Source organism: Stegodyphus dumicola, chromosome 1 (assembly GCF_044657685.1).
Source record: "Stegodyphus dumicola isolate Sdum_Otavi_A_Nest chromosome 1, ASM4465768v1".
Taxonomy (NCBI): domain Eukaryota; kingdom Metazoa; phylum Arthropoda; class Arachnida; order Araneae; family Eresidae; genus Stegodyphus; species Stegodyphus dumicola.
In genome coordinates this window covers 218,985,821-219,005,735 of record NC_140768.1, presented here as the reverse complement: position 1 = coordinate 219,005,735, position 19,915 = coordinate 218,985,821, and the positions used below count along the sequence as shown (strand labels likewise).

Here is a 19,915-nt window from a genome sequence, read left to right as displayed (position 1 = left end):
GTATAGTGAAGAGATTATGAAAGCCACAGTTTTTTCAAAATAGGATTTAATATATCTCATTAAAGCACTTTTTACTGCATTTCGCGCATTATTTTCACGCGTAATTCTTGTACAAACATCTTTACTTTGGTAAAACGGTAAAAACTCTAGGCACCAAATTTATGAACTTAATTTTGCGTGCAAATAATGTAAAATTAAATAAGATTGATAGTACGTGATGCTTTGAAATAAATAAAATAAAATTAAACAAGCTCTGATAATTTTTTTAAAAAAGTTAATGACCATTTTCAGGCAGTGATTTGCAAAACTATTGAATAATTCAATATAAAAACATTACAAAACAATCATTTATTTGATTATATCATCATTAACTTATTAACATTAAAGTGGAATATTTATTTTAGTAATTTATAAAATTCGGAGCATAAAATTTTCTGAGTGTAATGAAGGGAGAAAAAAAAGGTAAAATAAAACCTAGAAGCACTCAGATTTTATATTACGCCCAAAAGGAACCTTTTTTTAACGTTTTGTGTGTTACCTATATTTACTGAATATCATGTTCTTCGCTCGTAAACCACATACATTTGAAAACAGCATATCTTTAGAATTTCCGCACTAGAGATAAAACTGTTATTTTCCGTACAGTGCTCTTGCTCTGAACTCGTTGAGTTCGTTAATCAAAAATTCGTTAAAGTTTTACAAAATATGAAAGAGATTAAAACAAATTCAAAATTCAGCCGTCTAGATGCCCATGGTCGGGTGGATTACATTATTCAAAATTTGATGGCTCAAGATACTGTCGTTTTTGTCTCAATGCGAGAAACACACATGTATTCATGCAGATTCTTCATTATTTATTTTTTTTTTAAATATAATACAGGGCGATAATATTTGGTAACAACAATTTGCAAGGAGAAACGAACATTTATAGTAAAACAGCGCGAAATGCCGCTTCGAAACTAACAGCCTTTCTAGGCTACCGCCCCTTTGGGCTAATAAATTAAATTAACAGTAAAAAAAAATCTTATGCAGAACTAAAAATAAATTAAAAAAATAATCACTATAAAATACAAGCAAAATTAATTATTACGGTTAAACACGATTTTAATATTAGAATTAAATGTATAAAAATTATTAAGGAGTCAAAAGTGTTCATCACTATGATGGGATAAGGTTCGGAGAACAGCCTTAACGCCAAAACGGGAAGAAACAGCTTATTATGGTTAACCACTTTATGGTTATAAGATATAAAGCAAACACTTACCAGAGAAATAAAAAACTTGGTTATTTGACGAACAACCTGAAATTTGCCACTGCGCACATCTAAAACAAACAACTTCAAATTAATCAAGCAAAATGTGTAAATTTGGAAAACAAGGTATTAAAAATTTATGGGAGAATTACAGCATACTGAATTATATAGCATACTTACGGATAAAAAAGAACCCATTCTTCGACCACAGTTCCAGAAAATGACGCCAAATTACTTGGCGAGAAAATTATTAGTAGATCTTCATACAAGCCAGAAAATCTCGTAACTCCTCCCATTTTTCCCCCATTTTCTCTCGTGAAGAGAACTTGTCATCTTCGAATTCCGTAAGAATGGTGTCGTGTTGGTCTCCCGAAAAAAGTTATTCTGACAGAGAAAGGTAAATAAATAATTTTTAAACGAATGTGCCGATTTTTTTTTCGACTTTACTTATTATTGCATAGTTTTGTGTGTGCTGACACTCAGCAATTTGAAATTTCTCTCTTTTTTCAGTATGTGAAAATTGGATTTATTTTGGGTTTAATTTACAGTTAAATTTTAGTTTTTAACTTTTTTTAAAAATTTCTTTTAGATGGATCTGCATATATCCTGCTTATATTAATAGCAAGAAAACATATGCTGAAGGAAGGCGAATAAAAAAAGATAAGGTTTGTATCTTTTCCCGTACAAATATCTTTACATTACTGTGTTGAATAACAGTTTGATAGTTTTGTATAGCGTTTTTCAGCTGTTCTTATACTTGCGTTCTAGGATCTCTTTCATATGGTGCACATTTTACCGACTTCAAATCATGAAATTATGCATTTTTATTGGTAATCTTCATTGGAAGTGTAGTAGCGCTCCGAAATATTCGTTAAGGGTAGTTATAAAAGAGATAATTTACAAAATTGGGCTATTAGCTTCCGTTTTAAAAGAAAAACTTAGCTCCAGTAATTCTCAACTATTACTGTCATCATGGTCTACCAGTACCCAAGTATAATATTCTGGACAGCTTCTATCAATCTTCCGATTAGCTTGGGGATGTTGCAATTTTATTCCACACATTTTTTAGAAGTTGTTGAACAACTTTGAACTAAACTGCTGTTCATGGCTTGTGATTAGTCTATGTGATTAGAATAAAATGCTTTGGCAACTAGGGCTGCTGAAATGTTGTTAAGCGGAATCACTTCCATGCAGTTAGAATACTGGTAAATGCAAGTGAGACAGTAAATATTTCCATTTGATGGCAGTAAGGGTCCAATAAGATCAGTATGCATGGCGCAAAAGCTTTCTGAAAGCAGTTGAAAAATCACCAAAACTTGATTTTGTGTGCCAATTAATTTTACTTTTTTGTCAAGCCATGCAAGATCAATTCCAAAGTTGTACATCTTTATAGATACTTGGCCAAATAAATTTAGATGATAAGAGCTGTACAGATGATTTAATGCAAGGATGGGCTGCGTTATGCATTTGATGAAATATTTTCTTGCAATAATTGTCAGAAATATAGGGTCTGATATTATTTGTTGAAGTTTCACACCATAAAAATTTCCAAGAAGGTATTGGATATTGCTTGAAGTTCAGGGACATTGCTACAGTCTTCAAATTTTGCAATTCTTTATCCATAATTTGTTCATCTGCAATTTTATGATAATCAATCAAAGAAATTTCTTCAATTCTAGATAAAGTATCTCCAACGATGTTGTCTCGACCTCCTATGTACTGCATATCAGTTGAAATTTGAGAGATGTATAAGTTGACAAGATGATGCGTTTTCTGGCTTTTGATTAAATGTAAGGCTCATGAGTTTATGGTCTGTGAATATTTTAAATCTTCTTCCTTTCAGTAAAAATTAAGTGTTTGATGGAGAGGTAAATTCCTAGTAAGTACTGTAATGATTTTGTGCTTTTGGAATAAAATGCAATAGGATCTACCCCTTATCTTCAAATTATTGAAGTATCGCTCCAAACATCGTCTGAAGCATCTGTATATTATGACAGAGGTAGTTCATGATTCGGAAATGATAAGAGTGTTGTATTGACTAAATCATCTTTGCATCGCTGAAATTATTCCTTATCTTTATCTATCTACTGAATTTTCTATTTATCTTTTTCTTGTGCTACTTTGAGGTAGTCATGTAGGAGAGATTGTTCTTTTGATAAAATTTTTAATACAGCCAATAAAAATTAACAAAGCCTGAGAATGTTCTGAGTTTGTGAATGGTTGTTGGAAGTTTGTAATTAAAAATAGTTTGGACTTTGTCAGGTAAAGGTCTGTGAATCCTTGAGGAGTAATTAAATAACCCAAGAATTCTGTTTCTTATGTGCCAAAGATGGATATAGAAACGTTAATGTCGAGTCCATATTTATTTAATCTTTCAAACACTAGTTTCAAATAGATTCTGTGGTGTTTCTCACTAGCAGATGCTATCAGAATTTCATCTAAGTAAGGAAAAATGAAATGTAGACCAGAGAGAACTGTATTTATAAATCTTTGAAGTGTTGCTAGTGCCTTTCTCAAACCAAAGTTCATTACATTAAATTTGTATAATCCAAAAGGAGTAATAATAGCAGTTTTACATCTGTCTTCTTTGGAAATGAGCACTTGACAGTAGGTTTTAAATAAATCTGTTTTGGAATAAATATTTATACCTTTTAAAATCTGATGAAAGTCTTCAATCCTAGGAATAGGATATCTATTAGGAACTGTTCTATCATTTAGCTATCTATAATCTCCACATGGGCGAAGAGTATCTTTTTTTTTAGCACCACATGAAGAAGACTTTCCCATTGAGAACTTGAGGGTCTTATTATGTTATTATCCAACATGAATTGGAACTCTTGTTTAACTACTGCAAGCTTTCGATAATTCAACCGTCTTGCTTTAGAATGCACAGGTTGACCATGTGTTATAATATAATGTTGGGCATTATGTTTTAAACCTGCTAATAACAAATTTGGTTTGCGTAAGTCTTGGTATTGTTTTAGAAGGCTATGAAATGTTGTCGAATGGTTTACTGTAATGATATCAATATTGTCACTGATGGAAGTAACTTCACCAGTTGCCTTTAGTTGAGTTACTCCATCAATCAGTTTCTTGCCATGCAAATCAATTGTTAATTTAAATTTGTTTAGGAAATCGGCTCCTAAAATACCTTTATTAATTTTGGCCACTAATAAATAATAATCAAGTGATAACACTTTTATACCATATGTTTGAATTTCAGTACTATTCGCTGCATACAACTTGAAATCCGCAGATTGTTTGTCTTCAGTTGATGTGGGTGAAATGTTAAAGTCTGCACCACTGTCCACTAAGAAATGCACTTTTGATTTTTTATCTCTTATAAATAGGCGACACTCTGGAACATTATTAATAATAGAGCCTACCGCCTCCTCTACTGTACATTGTCTTTTCCCTGATTGGATGACCTATTAGATGACCAACTATATGGCTGAGTACATTTATCCTGATGTTATTGTTACAAAAATGGAAATGATAAAAACAATATTTTCCTTTAGGATTAAATCTTCTCGTAGAAGTACTGCGAGATTGTCTGCTGAATTGAGACTTGTTCCTAAATCATGGTTTTGATATATGATGAACAGTCATTTGGGTAATTCGCTATGCAAGGAATTGAATTTTCATTAACAGGTCTGTATTCGAGCAATTGCCAGCTGTTGATACACCACAGATCTCATTAGAAAGTGCCATATCTGAAATTTTATCAGCCATGATCGCCAACTTTGGTAATTTTTCGTCACCAACAAGTATTATGCATAGAATCCGGCAATTTCTTCAGCCATAGCGGATTAAATTTTTGGATGCATCCAATGTTGCAACAAATTTAAATTTTTTTAATAATTGACTTGGTTTCAAGTTGTCTAAATCAATTCCTGTTATAAGTTTTTTTAATTCAAGTACTTTCATTTTCTTTAAATAAATCCAGAAGCCTTGTTTAGGATTCTGAATATTTCATAGCAGAATTACTTGTTATGATATCCCAGATGTTCTCAACATATTTGGATTCTAACCGTGATACTAAGAAGTTAAATTTGGTCTCCTCCGAAACAATTCCATTTATCTTAAACTGCGCCTCAACTTGAAAAAAACCAGATTTCTAGGCCATTCATCCAAAATGGAGGAACCTATAGAAGTTTCTGCCATAGTCTAAATAATCTCAATTCTTTAAACTGGTATTTTAAAAAGTCGCATTATTTCAGATATATATGCAGTTTAACCAGTTGGTAATTTTTAATGCAAAAATTTTTAACTAGAACAGTAATTTTCAGAAGGTGGATTTCTTTTTGAATATAGATTGTTAGCTGCGTTCAAATTGTTAGAGCATACAGTACAAAGTCTGTAATCCGGATATCCATTATCCGGAATGATCTATAATCTGGACCTCAAAGCACAAACTTTTTTTGGGGGGGGGTATGCTTTACGCATGTGCGTTTAAGCATGCACACGCGCATTGGGAGGATGTGTCTCCAGTTCCATTTATGTTAAAAAATGCTTGGCATGATTTATGACCAGCTGCCATATTTCATTGTGATGATGATGAAGATGATAGCCGCGAACTTGAAAGTTTTCGGACATTGGAAACTAAAGGTGAAATTTTCCAGTTATTGGATTTTGTAAAGAAATGTAGAGAAGCGGTAATAAATGAAGATGATATAACAGAAGTGTTTCATTGCGACAACAATGCCCCAATCATCAATCAATTAACGGACGGTCAAAATCTGTAGTATGGTTGTATATCCAGAAAATACCGCTTCCGATAAGTGGAACTTTGTAACTGAACAAGAAATTATGTCTGTTTATAGAATTAAAGAGAAAGTATTAGCACAAAAAAACGAAGCAACTTAAACAACTTACATTGAAAGAAATGTTTGATAAAGTAAACAAATAAATATTAAGCTTTTTTTTTTTTTTTTTTTAATTTTGATACCCTCTAAATCATAATTGCTCTTTTTCATATTTTTAATTGTATAATTTCTGCATGCCATCTTATCAGATTTAAATTAATGGTCTATAATCCGGAATCGCCAAAGTCTTGACGAGTCCGGATTATGGACTTTGTACTGTATTCAAATTGTATGTAAAATTGATATGAAAACAACAAATGAAATATTTCATTCTAGTGTGTAGAAAATCCCACTTGCCAAGAAATTAGAGATGTTTTGGATGCTGCATCTTTACAAATTGGTGTTGAAGTAAGTTATTTTTAAGCAATTTTATATGGCGTCTTTTCCTTCTAATATACATTGCAATTTATTATTTTGAACTTTAATTACAATATGCTCAGTATTATCAATCTGTTATTAACTAGTTGTTGCCATTTATTTTTTGGGTACTTTTCCATTTTGCTGGTGCAAACAATAAAGTCGCCAATTATGGTACAACTGATGCCAAACGGAATAGCTTCGCTGGTAACGCTTTACACTTCATTTTCAAAACAAGTCGCAGCCATTTCTTATCAGATTGATTGTTTCTTTTAATACTGGCATACAATTACGTAGAATTTTTACAAAAGATAGTTAAATTTTATAACCTAAGACCATTCACAGTAATTAAGTCAATTAGGATGCAATCACACCGCTCACCCAAAGGCAAAAATATAGAAAATACAAAATTAAGGGTTAAATTCATCAATTCTAATGAGAATACACTAGCAAAGTAAAGCACTGCGGTTTTACATAATTTCTGAGTAAGCTATTCGCACGAATTGAAATAATTCTGGCATTTAAACTTGTATTCCAAATTAAGATTTAACTTGAAATTAATGTAGATAATTACTGAGAGAATTAGATTTTTGTAGCTTAGTTTACGTGAGATAAGATCGCTTTGTGTCACTTACTACGAACCGTTGAATCAGGATGTTGAACCATGAGAACGTAGTTTCTTAAATTAATGTCTTTTTAGAAATTTATTGGCTTTTTACAAAAGTTTAAATAATATTAATATGTTTATGCCTTCAAAATAAAAAATTCTAGAACTAAAATTTTTTATGTGTATACTGTCGCCAACAAAGTCTGCTTGGTGAGAATTACGGCAGCGAAACAGAAAAGTACCATTTTTTTAAATGATTTAATAAACCTTGGAATATTCCTTTTGATACTTTTTTTTAAAGCCGTATCATTTGCATAGCTATTCTACTCTCCCACTTTTTAATATTTAGTCTTTATGAAGGAAAAAACAAAATTCATAGCTGTCAGTTCTCCCATTTTTATGGAAAGATTCTTTATTTTTGGTATATCTCCCAGAAGATCACTGAATACCACAGTTTATTTTTAGCCTTTACTAAGGAAAATGTTTTTCAGCAATAAATGAAATTTATGCAATCAATGAAACTTAAATTATGTCAATTTCACTCTCCCATGCCTAGTGATGCTTAGCATAATTTTTCTTATTAAATTTTATTAGCCAAGATTGCCTTAATCTTCTGTAGACATTTGCTAACTTTATATGAAGGTTCAACTGATGTCTGCGGTTAGTTAGTATTTGTGTTTAATTTTGTTATCTCTACATATAATAAAAGAAAGTCTGTCTGTGTGTGTGACTTTCGTTCGTGCTGCGCGTAAGCTAATAGACCCACAGCTATGAAATTTGGTACATAGGTGCATCTAGACAAAAGCCAGTGCACCTCGAAGCGATTTTTTCGAAATTCGAATTAGAATTTTTTTTATTTTATGTTTTGTGACGAAATCGCGTCATTTTGAGACATAATGGGCTATAGGAAAGCGAGATTTTACTCTACACACTCCCTTTTCACATCGTCATGAAACGTAGGCGCTTAGCTATTTTATGAAATTAAAATAAATTTCGTGTTTCAATAAATTGATTAAATACAAATTTATTTAACAAAGGAAGCTTAACACCTTTTCAACAGGATTTTTTCTAAAAAAGTTTATTTTTAAAAATGTACAGTTTATTTTTCTTTAATTTTTGGACACCTTAAAGTTTCATCCTTGCGACTCCTTTTACAAAAAGAATTTTGGAAAAATGATAATATTTTGTATTTTTAAAAAATTTCTTAAATGAAGCTTCCGAGTACACTTCTCACATCTTTAAAAATGTGATTTTGGCAACAATTTTCCTGTCTTATTGTTGTTGATAGATTTTTGATGAAAACGCATCATTTTGAATAGTTTCATTCTTTTAGAAATATGGGTTTGGCAACAATTTTTCATCGTATTTCTTATGTCACTGTTTTTAATAGATTGGCATATTTCATTTTCATTTTTATATATATATATATAATTTTTTTTTTTTTTTTTTTTTGATAAAGTTGTTCTGCAGAGTAAACTTCTGCGCGGAATTTTACGTTTTTTGAGTTGCTTTCATGTTATTTTTTACTTATTTCACTGTTTGTAAGATATTGAAAAGTTTTGCCTGATTTTTTTTCTTCAACGGAAAGTTGATTAATTTTTATTAGGATAATTAATATTTGTATTAATGGATATAGCTTATTTCATTGTAATTTTTTTCTCTTGAAAATATAAGATAAAATATCATTAATTATACTTTGCTTTTCAGATTTTTTTGTTTTTTGTATTCTTTTATGTTATTTATTGCTCATCTCACTGTTTTTAAGATATTGAAATGTTTTGAGTGATTTTTTTAGGAAACGAAGTTCTTAATCTCCTTTATACCATTTGAGTTACCTTATACCTTTATACCTTAAGATTTTGCAAAGGGAAGTTGGTTAATTTATTTATTAGGATAATTAATATTTGTATTAAGGGATATTGCTTATTTCATTGTAATTTTGTTATATGTAATAACTTTTTTTATGAAGTTGTTCTGCAGAGTAAAATTCTGCGCAGTTTTTAAATTTAATGTTTGGTGTTCCCTTCAGCCATTTTCCCGGTACATTTAAAAGCCAGACGAAGGCTGGCAGTGAAGCTGCTAGTACACTGACCACCAATAAGTATTTGGACACCTATGCAAATGACGATATCTGTGGTCCAAAGGTATGTCACGGACTCCGCCGGTATATATCGTGTAGGAAACAGCATCGGCTTTAGTCGCATGCAAGATGCCTTGCAGTTCGGAGCTCTCTGATTTCGAGAAAGGTATAATTATCCGGTATCACAAATGTCGCCGATCCTTAAGGGACATATCTAGCGATCTGAAGTCAAAATCAATAGTGACCCATGTGATTAAGAAGTGGAAGGTGAGCGGTGATTGTCGGAATGTGCCCCGAGTCGGCAGACCAACAAAACTGGGAGATAGAGACCGACGAGTGCTGTCCAGAGAAATTCGGAAGAAACCGCACCTAACCGATGGCCCTCATCCGTGAGGAGTTTCAACAGGCATCCGGGAGTATTGTTTCAATGAATACCATCCGTAAGGAAGCACATCTGCTTGGTTTTCATGGTCGTGCTGCTGCCCATAAGCCTTTGATCACAAAGTCCAACCGCGTTGCTCAATTAATGTGGTGCAAAGCACATCAAAATTGGACTGTAGATCAGTGGAAACGGGTTCTTTGGAGTAATGAATCAAGGTTCACCCTTTACCATTCAGATGACAGGGTCTGGGTCTGGCGTCTACCTGGAGAACGTCTCCTGCCAGAATGCATTGTGCCAACAGTCAAGTTCAGCGGAGGTGGAATTATGGTCTGGGTGTGTTTCTCCCGGTATGGGCTGGGACCCTTGGTCCCCATTCATGGTAAGCTCAACTCCGATGCCCACTGCACTATTTCGGATGATAATGGGCTTCCTACGTTGTGGCAGTTTTACGGGTTGGACCCCTGTTACATTCAGGACGACAATGCCAGTTGTCATGTTTCGACGTTAACCAAGGCTTGGTATGGTGCGAATGGAGTTCATCGAATGGACTGGCCTGACCAGAGTCCAGACTTGAACCCTATCGAGAACCTCTGGGACGAGTTGCATCACCGAATTCAGGAGTGCACTACCCGTGCAAAATCGGTGAAGGAACTTCTATGTCTTCTCCAAGCCGAGTGGGAAGAAAATACCACTAGCTGTCATACAAAAACTTGTGGAAAGTATGCCCTGGAGGGTCCACGCTGTAATTACCTCTCGTGAAGGCTCTACCAACTATTGATTTTGAATAAAGTTAGTTTTTCTTTTCTATCATAGGTGTCCAAATACTTATTGTTAGTCAGTGTATATCAATATATAGTGGATTACAAAAGTTTATTCATGCAATAGTATGTACGATAGTTATTAATTTTATTGTCAACATGTTTAAAAGTGCTTTGATAAATTAAAACTTTCCATTCTCGCTCAGGATTTTTTTTTTTTTTTTTTTTTTTTAGTATAAAAGTGTAAGAAAATCACGACATGAAATTAGCCAAAGAACATAAAATTTAGAATATTTAATTAAATATTGACATATTTTACATCAGAATCATAATATAAAAAGCTGAATAACCTGAGACATGCATTATGAAGTAAATTTAAGCAGTTTGGAGTGCTGCCATGCAGCACAAAACCTTCTGGTTTCCAGCAAGAGAACCTCCTGGATGATGTTAAGCAGCTATGTCAACACCTTCTTAAACAGAAGCCCAACTACGAGATCGTGACGTCACAAACTGGCGGCTGACTATCGCCGTTGGTCACCTAATACCTGCCTTTAAACTATATATGTTTTTAAAGCTTTACTAATAGGAGGGTATTATTTTTCTTTTTTTACATGATATATATTGAAAATATATATTTTAAATTCATTCGTGGATATAATATTGGATAAATTTTCCTTTGCACAAAATATATTATACATTACTCATTTTTGTGTGATCTTATATTGTATGTTTATAGTTAAAACAATGCTTTAAAGTACTGGTTGACTTTTGATAAGGACTTGAGGTAATGTTAGAATCTCTCTCCATACTAATAATATACAAGTCACTTAACTGCATAAAAAATATGTAAGAAGGATGTGTGGAAATATTTTTAAGGATATAATATTATATAAGTAATTTATAATTATATTTTTAAGGATATTATATAAGTTTTTTAATTTTAGCAGGGTACATTTATAAGCACACATATTACACGAAAAACCTAAATTTTTTAAACCTTTTTTTATTTTCACAATATATCCATGCAAAAATTGTGCTGATAATGATTGACTGGGACAATACTTATAACATCCTTATATGAAGACCTAATACTCTGCAGCATAAAAACACAAGCAAAATTAGCAGCGTTTTCACAATTATATTTTGCTACATTCCTATTATATTTTCACCTTTGAAATCTAAGAATGGCTTAACCCTTAGCCTGTCGAGTGATTTTCTGCGAATCCCTTTAAAACTGTCACTAGTTTTGGACCGAACTTACCGTAAAATGTCGCGAAAATAACCCTAAACCTCTGAAAATTGTCAAGCAGTTCTTTTGTTATTTCCCATCCCTCCCAGAATTTTACTTCAATGATTCCGCTAAGTGAGATTGATTACACTAGATATTGTTCGGTAGATGTGAGCTCTCAAGAGAATTGCAAAAGGCTAGACTCTCCGTGATGACCATCTTAAGGGTCAGTGTACAGCTGTGAAACTTAAAAGTTTCATTCCCTTAAGCAATCTTATCTCTACATATAATAAAAGAAAGAGTCTGTCTGTGTGTGTGCCTTTCGTTCGCGCTGCGCGTAAGTAATAGACCCACGGCTACGAAATTTGGTACATAGGTACATCTACACAAGAGCCAGTGCACTTCGAAGCGATTTTTTCAAAATTCGAATTCGAATTTTTTTTTATTTCATGTTTTGTGATGAAATCTTGTCATTTTGAAACATAATGGGTTATAGGAAAGCGAGATTTTACTCTACACACTCCACTTTCACATCATCATGAAACATAGGCACTTAGCTATTTTACGAGCTTAAAATAAATTTCGTGTTTCAATAAATCGATTAAAAAAGGGAGCTTAACACTTTTTCAATGGGATTTTTTCTAAAAACGTTTATTTTTAAAAATGTACAGTTTATTTTTCTTTGTTTTGGACACGTTAAACTTTCATCCTTGCGAATGCTTTTACAAAAAGAATTTTGGAAAAATGATAATATTTTGTATTTTTAAAAGATTTTTTAAATGAAGCTTCCGAGTACACTTCTCACATCTCACATCTTTAAAAATGTTATTTTGGCAACAATTTTCCTGTCTTATTGTTGTTGATAGATTTTTGATGAAAACGCATCATTTTGAATAGTTTCATTCTTTTAGAAATATGGGTTTGGCAACAATTTTTCATCATATTTCTTATGTCACTGTTTTTAAGAGATTGGCATATTTCATTGTCATTTTTATATAAATATAATATATTTTTATTGATTTTTTTTTTTTTTTTTTTTTTTTTTTTTTTTTGATAAAGTTGTTTTGTGGAGTAAAATTCTGTGCGGAATTTTATGTTTTTTGAGTTGCTTTCATGTTATTTTTTGCTTATTTCACTGTTTATAAGATATTGAAAAGTTTTGCATGATTTTTGTTCTTCTACGGAAAGTTGGTTAATTTTTTAATTAGGATAATTCATATTTGTATAAGGAGATATAGCTTATTTCATTGAAATTTTTTCCCTTGAAAACATAAGATAAAATATCATTAATTATACTTTGCTTTTCAGAATTTTTTGTTTTTTGCATTCCTTTATTTTATTTATTGCTCATTTCACTGTTTTTAAGATATTGAAAAGTTTTGACTGATTTTTTTTAGGAAACAAAGTTCTTAACCTCCTTTATACCATTTGAGTTACCTTATACCTTTATACCTTAAGATTTTGCAAAGGGAAGTTGGTTAATTTATTTATTAGGATAATTAATATTTGTATTAAGGGATATTGTATTAATATTTGTATTAAGGGATATATTATTTCATTGTAATTTTGTTATACGTAATAACTTTTTTTATGAAGTTGTTCTGCAGAGTAAAATCCTACGCAGTTTTTAAATTTAACGTTTGGAGTTCCCTTCAGCCATTTTTCCGGTACATTTAAAAACCAGACAAAGGCTCGCAGCTAAGCTGCTACTTTTCAAATAAATTGGTTTTAAAATTTACCTGGTTATATTTTAAATTATTACGCATTTTTAACCTAAGTAACCTAAATCTGTATGTTGCTGATTATCACCGGAATTTCAATGCAGACTGATTAAACTGCTATCACTAAAATTATATTCTGACAAATATCTGGTGCAACTTTCATTCCTTCTGAGATATTGCTGAAACATTTCGTATTATTTCCGATTTTCTGTATTTTTGTCATTAATTAAATATCTCTAAAACCTTCAGCATTTTCCTATATTCTTCAACTGCATGCAACTAATAATTATTTTAAATAATTTCTTTTTTCCTTAATTATTACGTAGTTTTAAGAGAGTAATAAGCGAAACATTTGGGTGATTTTTAAGGGTGATAATATTAATATTAAATTTGCATTTTACTTTTTCATATACATTCAAGATATTCAGAAAGGGAATTATAACTTGAAACCGTTTTCAGTGTATCTTAAATTTATTGATTCAAAATAAATATTCTTGCTTTCCTGTCCAAGAAACACTAGTAAATTTTATCTGAAATAGGAAAGATGAGACATATTAATAACAAACAAAGCAATTAATTTGGAAGTCAAAGAACAAAAATCAGCGTTATATTTTCAAATTTTCACAGGACTAGTTTCGATGGTTTTACCGAACCATCATTTTCAGCTGCAAAAGCGCAAATGAATGAGATAAGATATAATGAAAATTAGATTGTGAAAATTTGAAAATATAATGCTGATTTTTGTTGTTTGACTTCCAATTTAATGTTTGTTCGGCTTGTTATTCTATCTTAATTAAACAAAGCAATGTTGTTACTTATTAGCTTACAATATAATTTATTCAATATGGTATTTTTTAAAGAAAGAGTGTTGCTGTACATTTGGTAAAGTAAAAATAAGCATTTCATTTAATAATTATAAAAGTTATTAATTATTTAATAATTAAAAATAAGAAAGAATATGAATAATTAAATATTTTTTCGGAGTTATATTTTCCGGCGATATTTTTTTTCAAGGGATCCCAGCATACATTTTTGGAGCATCATGCTCTAAATAAATGTCTTGTTTGAACATAGCATTTACTGTTGACAAATCTCCAACTAAAGGAAATACCTTACTAGGAAGGATATTCAAACAAAAATTTTTATTAGAATATATATTTTCGTTATTTTAATGCTACTAATAATATACAGTCAAAAGTCTTTAATCCGGACTCGTCGGGACTTCGGCGATTCCGGATTATCGATTTTTCCGGATTATAGATCATCAGTTTAAATCTGGTAAGATGGCATGCAGAAATTATAAAATTAAAAATATGAAACCGTAATTTATAAAATAATGAGCAATTATGATCTAAAGGGTATCAAAATTTACCAAAAAAGAAGCCTAATATTTATTTGTTTACTTTATTAAACATTTCTTTCAACGCGCGGATGCGTAAAGCATACCTTACGCATAGCCGAAATTAGAAAATTGCAACCAGAAAACTATTTGATTTGTATTCGTGATATTTATAATGACGAGGAATTTGATTTAAATCATATCAAAGACGGAGTACATCGAAATTAAATACTACATTTAGTAAGGAATTATAAGCCGAATAAAATAAAAACATCTGCCCTGAAGATAACGATAGTGTTGACAAATCAACTTCAAGTTCATTGCGCACCGCGACGTCCCCCCCCCCTCCGCTCAGAGCAGCATGAAATATATAAACAGATTTCGGAACGGTTAGATAAACAAAGAATATGCCTTTATCCATTTTTTGTAGCAATTCGTTTTTTGTTTGATGGACATCGAAACATACTTTCGTTTTCTAGATCCTTTGGGAGCTCCAGCATCGGAAATTCTATTTGACATAATCGAAAGTTCAAGCTTACTTTTAGAAAATTGCTTTTACAGTCTGCAAAAAATAATAAGCCCTATCCAATTCGAAGATTAAGGAACAACGCAATCATCAACATTAACTGAAATAGATAATTTTAGCTGATACCGTCCGTTATATATTGAACGCGCACGAGTAAAACGCCTATGCGCATGCGCAGAAAGATTTTAGCTTTGAGGTTCGGATTATAGATCATTCCGGATTATGGGTGTCCGAATTAACGACTTTTGACTGTACAAACATTAGTTTAAGTTCACTATAGTTGAGTGAATAAGATTGCTGGATGTTGGTAGTTTGTTGTTGGGAACCGAACAGTTTAGTTGCTTGTGGTTATGATTTTCCCGATGTGTAACGTGAATTCAAGTTAATTTTATTTAGAAAATTGCCCACGAAGGTGTTCTCTTAAAGCAGATAACCCATGACTTCTTAAAAACTGTAAAATATAATCTGTGGATATTTTCCGTTATACGATAACAGGAAGAAAATGATTTCCTATATGAAACATATGATTAGCGCTGTTATTGCCCGCTGTTTAATTAAATGCATCCATCTTATTTCTTACAATTAATTTTCCTTTTTCAAAGAAAATTTGATTTCAGTAAAAAGTACTATTTACAATGTGTCATTTTATTTTGCTCGTTTTTCATGCAAATATTCAAATTCAGATAGATATTGCGTAAATTCAGAGAGCCAACTAGTCTCCAAGCGGTAAGATAGCTGAGCACCGGTAAATTCTAGCGGCTGCATGGGAGGCTTAGGGGTTTTTCATAAGTACAATTGATTGTGAATTAACAGTTTGTTTCCCACAAAAAAAAAATCTATCCTGAAGACTTCCTTTTCCTTAGACAAATAGGTCCTGCGTGCTTTATCATAATCCAAAATCTTAAGCGTATAAATCTTTTATCATAGCCGATGATGACGATAAAATATTTTCTATCTGATGTGTCAAGTTAGCATAATTGTATATTTCTAATGAAAATTGTTTGGCTCATGTTACCCTATAATGAAAAAAAGATTCAAATTGGTTTTTAGCTTAAACAGTATTTTCATTATTAATTATATGACGATTTTATCAATAGTATTCTTAGTATTAATTGCAGGCATGTATTCAAGAATACAATATACACAAAGCTGTGTATAATGATTACGGCTAATTTTTATATAAAAATTTAGGTTTATAGATCAGCCATATTTGAAAGAGTACTTGTGTATTATAAGAAAAGAGAGAGAGAAATTTAAGAATCAAAAAATTTACCACGAAGTAATATAAAAATGCAATAGAATACAAAAGAGTACAATACTATTTCATGTTTTGTGGATATACTTGAAGGCAGAAACATGTTTCAGCTGTATTCGTTCATCGGAGAAAAACTTTTCATATGAAGCTATTTTTTTCAAATCTTTCACTATACAAGTAATACAAAAGCAGTATAGGAATTTCTTTTCTTAATACCAACCGAAGAGGGTTGGTATTAAGTAGGAGGGGACGTACAATGATTAACATACAATGGGTGTCTTGAATTATTTTGCTTTACATGCAGTTTCCTTATATATGTAAAACAAAATAAACTTTCACCCATTCCAAGATTTCAAGAACTCGCAGAGAGAGAAATATCGATAACAAATTTTATTGCTGTCTGACTGATTGCTTCAGAAACGTCTCTCAACTCAAGCTTTCAAGCTTCAAGCTATTCAAATACGAACGCTTCTCAGCAAAGCCATTTGGACCGCATCTGCTTTGAAAACCTTTTGGGGGTAAAATCATCCACTTCATCGGGTTTTTCAAACAAAGCAGTCAATGGTCCTGTTACTACCTGCTGACCTAGAGAAATTTCTCAGAAACTTTTGTTCGAAAAAAACGAGTTTTATATTTTTAAGAATTTCCATTCTGACGGCAAGATTTTGTTATTTTTCATATATACATGAAAAGAAACTAATTTGTTTTTAATAAAGAAGAAAAAAATTAATAAGCTTTTTTAAATTTTTTACACAGCACCGAGTAAGGAGACGAAATTTAATTTTCTTTATAAATATTTTTCTTAGACAATACTTTAGTTTTTTTTTTTTTCAAATTACGAGAATAGTGCGTTAGTGCATGCATTTTCAAATCAGATTTATTTAATTAATATATATGGATATGCCGAACAAGCACACTTTCGCACACATACACTGTATATTAGTACATACATAAAAAAGGAAATAAAATTTGAAAACAAGCAATTTAAAAACTACTGTATTGAAAATTTGTTTTTACCTCATTTATATACATTTACTTCAGTTTTTTTATATGCATTTACTTAATTTTATTTTCTCATATGCATTTACTTAATTTTATTTTGTTATATGCATCTGTTAGTCTTTTTTGAAAAATTTTTAGATTTTTTGAGTATGGCAAAGGAAACGAGACCTATCAGCCGAAGGCAATGAATGTCTCCATGGCGACTTTCTAAGTAAAACGTACTCGTGTTCATGTTACACATAGGGGAAATCACAAAATTCAACCAGTTCGTTTGTTTGGGTTCGAATATGAGTCGAAATAGCGATAATCAGATATCTTAGCCAGGAGGCCATTGATTGGGTTTGACAGATTTGGAAACCTAATAAATAGTATTTAATAAATATAATATTACTAAACGAATCGGATTTATATAAACCAAATAAAATTCTTATATCGAACACAACTAAAACTCGATATAACTTACACTAATAGACTGATGTGTAATAACACTGATAAATTAAAATACTAAACGGAATATACATTAATTCTACGTAGATAATTTTTTGTAATGTATTTCGCTGGGAATGTCTGGCCGCAAAATCCTGATTATATATACCCTTATTTTAAGGTTGTCACATATCTGATGGTTTGACTTTTACCTCAAAACACAAAGAATCCACAAAATTCAATAAAATTAATAACTTTATTTCCCTGTTGAAAATTCTCTGAATCTTTTCAAATATAAAAGCACACGCGCCAAGCAATTTGCTTTAAATAAATATATGCAGCAACGAGAAGATGCGCTTTTGACAGCAACTCGTTTCGAAAATCGAAAATTTTTCTAAATGTAAGAGATTTGTCACTTAAATTAATTTTTCATTAAACAAAGAAACAAAATAGAATCGCATATTATTAAAAGAATTTTATTGATAATTCAGATTCTGAAAACAAGAACATTGTTGTTATAGAAAACAAAGAAAAAATAAACAACATACTTCATTCAACGGGGCCCAACTTTGGCGCATAAACTTTTGAACATAAAAATATTTGAAGCATGTTATGTATAAAGTTTTATTTGATTATGGCAAAGTACTAATTTGGTTATTTGCCTAAGGTGAAGGATGCCTTTGTTCGAGGACTGCCTGACGGAAATTGGCTTGCATACATGTTACACATATGGAAAACTAAGAATATCATCCTGGCAACCAGCCCGTTTGCCAGGATTCGAAACCCGGACAGAACCACCAGTTGTTCCGTTAGACTCCGGTCAGTCGCTGGTATGCTGTCCGATAACGGAAAAGTTCAAAATTTCATATTAGAGGAAAAGTGGTAGCATAGTATAATTCGAAGTTATTGCCATTTCAGTAATGTGAAGAGATTTCAAGAATGTTTAATTATTTTATTTAGCTTATGACAAAATAAAATAATTAAACATTCTTGAAATCGCTTCTCTTAACATACTAGTAGTTTGACCTGCATTCAAACCCCCGGGAACAAGGTGATTGCATGGTTCGTTTTTATGGTTTTAACTTTTTGTAGTGTGAGATTGTTTCCCTTAGAAAATCTGTCACGAAAGCATACCTTCCCTTAGACAGATCGCCTTCACATGCTTAATAATCTAACAAGCCAAACCAAACACAACCCGAGCGAGGACTCGTAGTCAAGGCACGTCATCATGAAAAGCTAACTAAAATTGGCTCATATTCACGTTAAACATTGGCAGCAAAAATTCGCTAAAACTGCTATGCAGGCAATCCATTCGTCAGGATTTGAACCCGCTCCAAAATATTTAGTATTCAACAATTTTGCCGCTACTTCGTTGGCGGCCTTTTGTAGTATCTATAAGAAAAGCAATCTCAAAGACACAATCATTGCGTACCGATGCATGAATTAAGTTCAGAATTTAAAGAATAACTTTCATTCGTGCTATTGCTGTTAGCATTGACATTTGGCCAGATGTTAATTTATTTTAAATTCTTTTAATGTAATTAATTCATATCTTTAAATAATTGATCTTCTGACCGTAATTTTTTGTGCGGAGTATATCTAACCCTTCCGTACACTAACTGTTTTAATTCACTTACACTCCATTAATTTTAAGAGATTTTATATTGATAGATTTCTTTCCAAAAATGTTTCAAGGATTACATATTTTTTTCTTTAGCTTTCAAAACATTTTGGATTTAAAATCTTAATAATAAAATTTTTAAAACAAATATTTCTAGAAATTCCTTCGGCGTATTCATTTATTCAATTTAGTTGAAGTTTCGAGAAGAATATCTTCCTTTCAACATTCATATAATTTTTATATGTCAGTTCGCCATTTCTACGGAGCATAGAGCCACATATACGAGTACAAAACTCAGGCATGCTGAAAGCACAGTTTTAACATTTAAGAATGTAAAAAGAAGAATATACCATTATAATAACGCGCATTTGAAATACGAAGGCAAACAAGAAAGCTGGTTGCAACATTTTATATTTTTTCCTGACGAATCAGAAATTGTAATCATTTTTCAATACAAAAATAAAATGTTTTATTCTATAACATATAGGCATAAAGG

At 31.5% G+C, this 19,915-nt stretch overlaps 1 protein-coding gene across 2 annotated transcripts in view; it reads left to right on the top strand.

The window, feature by feature from the left end:
- Positions 1-1,493: 1,493 nt before the first annotated feature.
- The window catches only part of Srp19 (signal recognition particle 19), a 34,185-nt gene continuing 15,763 nt past the window's right edge, over positions 1,494-19,915 (top strand). Inside the window, exons 1-3 of one of the 2 annotated variants that reach the window (XM_085825752.1) lie at positions 1,494-1,649; positions 1,842-1,917; positions 6,394-6,465. In XM_085825752.1, coding sequence (XP_085681878.1) covers positions 1,603-1,649; positions 1,842-1,917; positions 6,394-6,465 — 195 coding nt within the window. In that variant the 5' untranslated portion in view covers positions 1,494-1,602. The remainder of the gene's footprint in view (positions 1,650-1,841; positions 1,918-6,393; positions 6,466-19,915) is intronic. The other variant, XM_085825747.1, reaches the window with a different exon arrangement.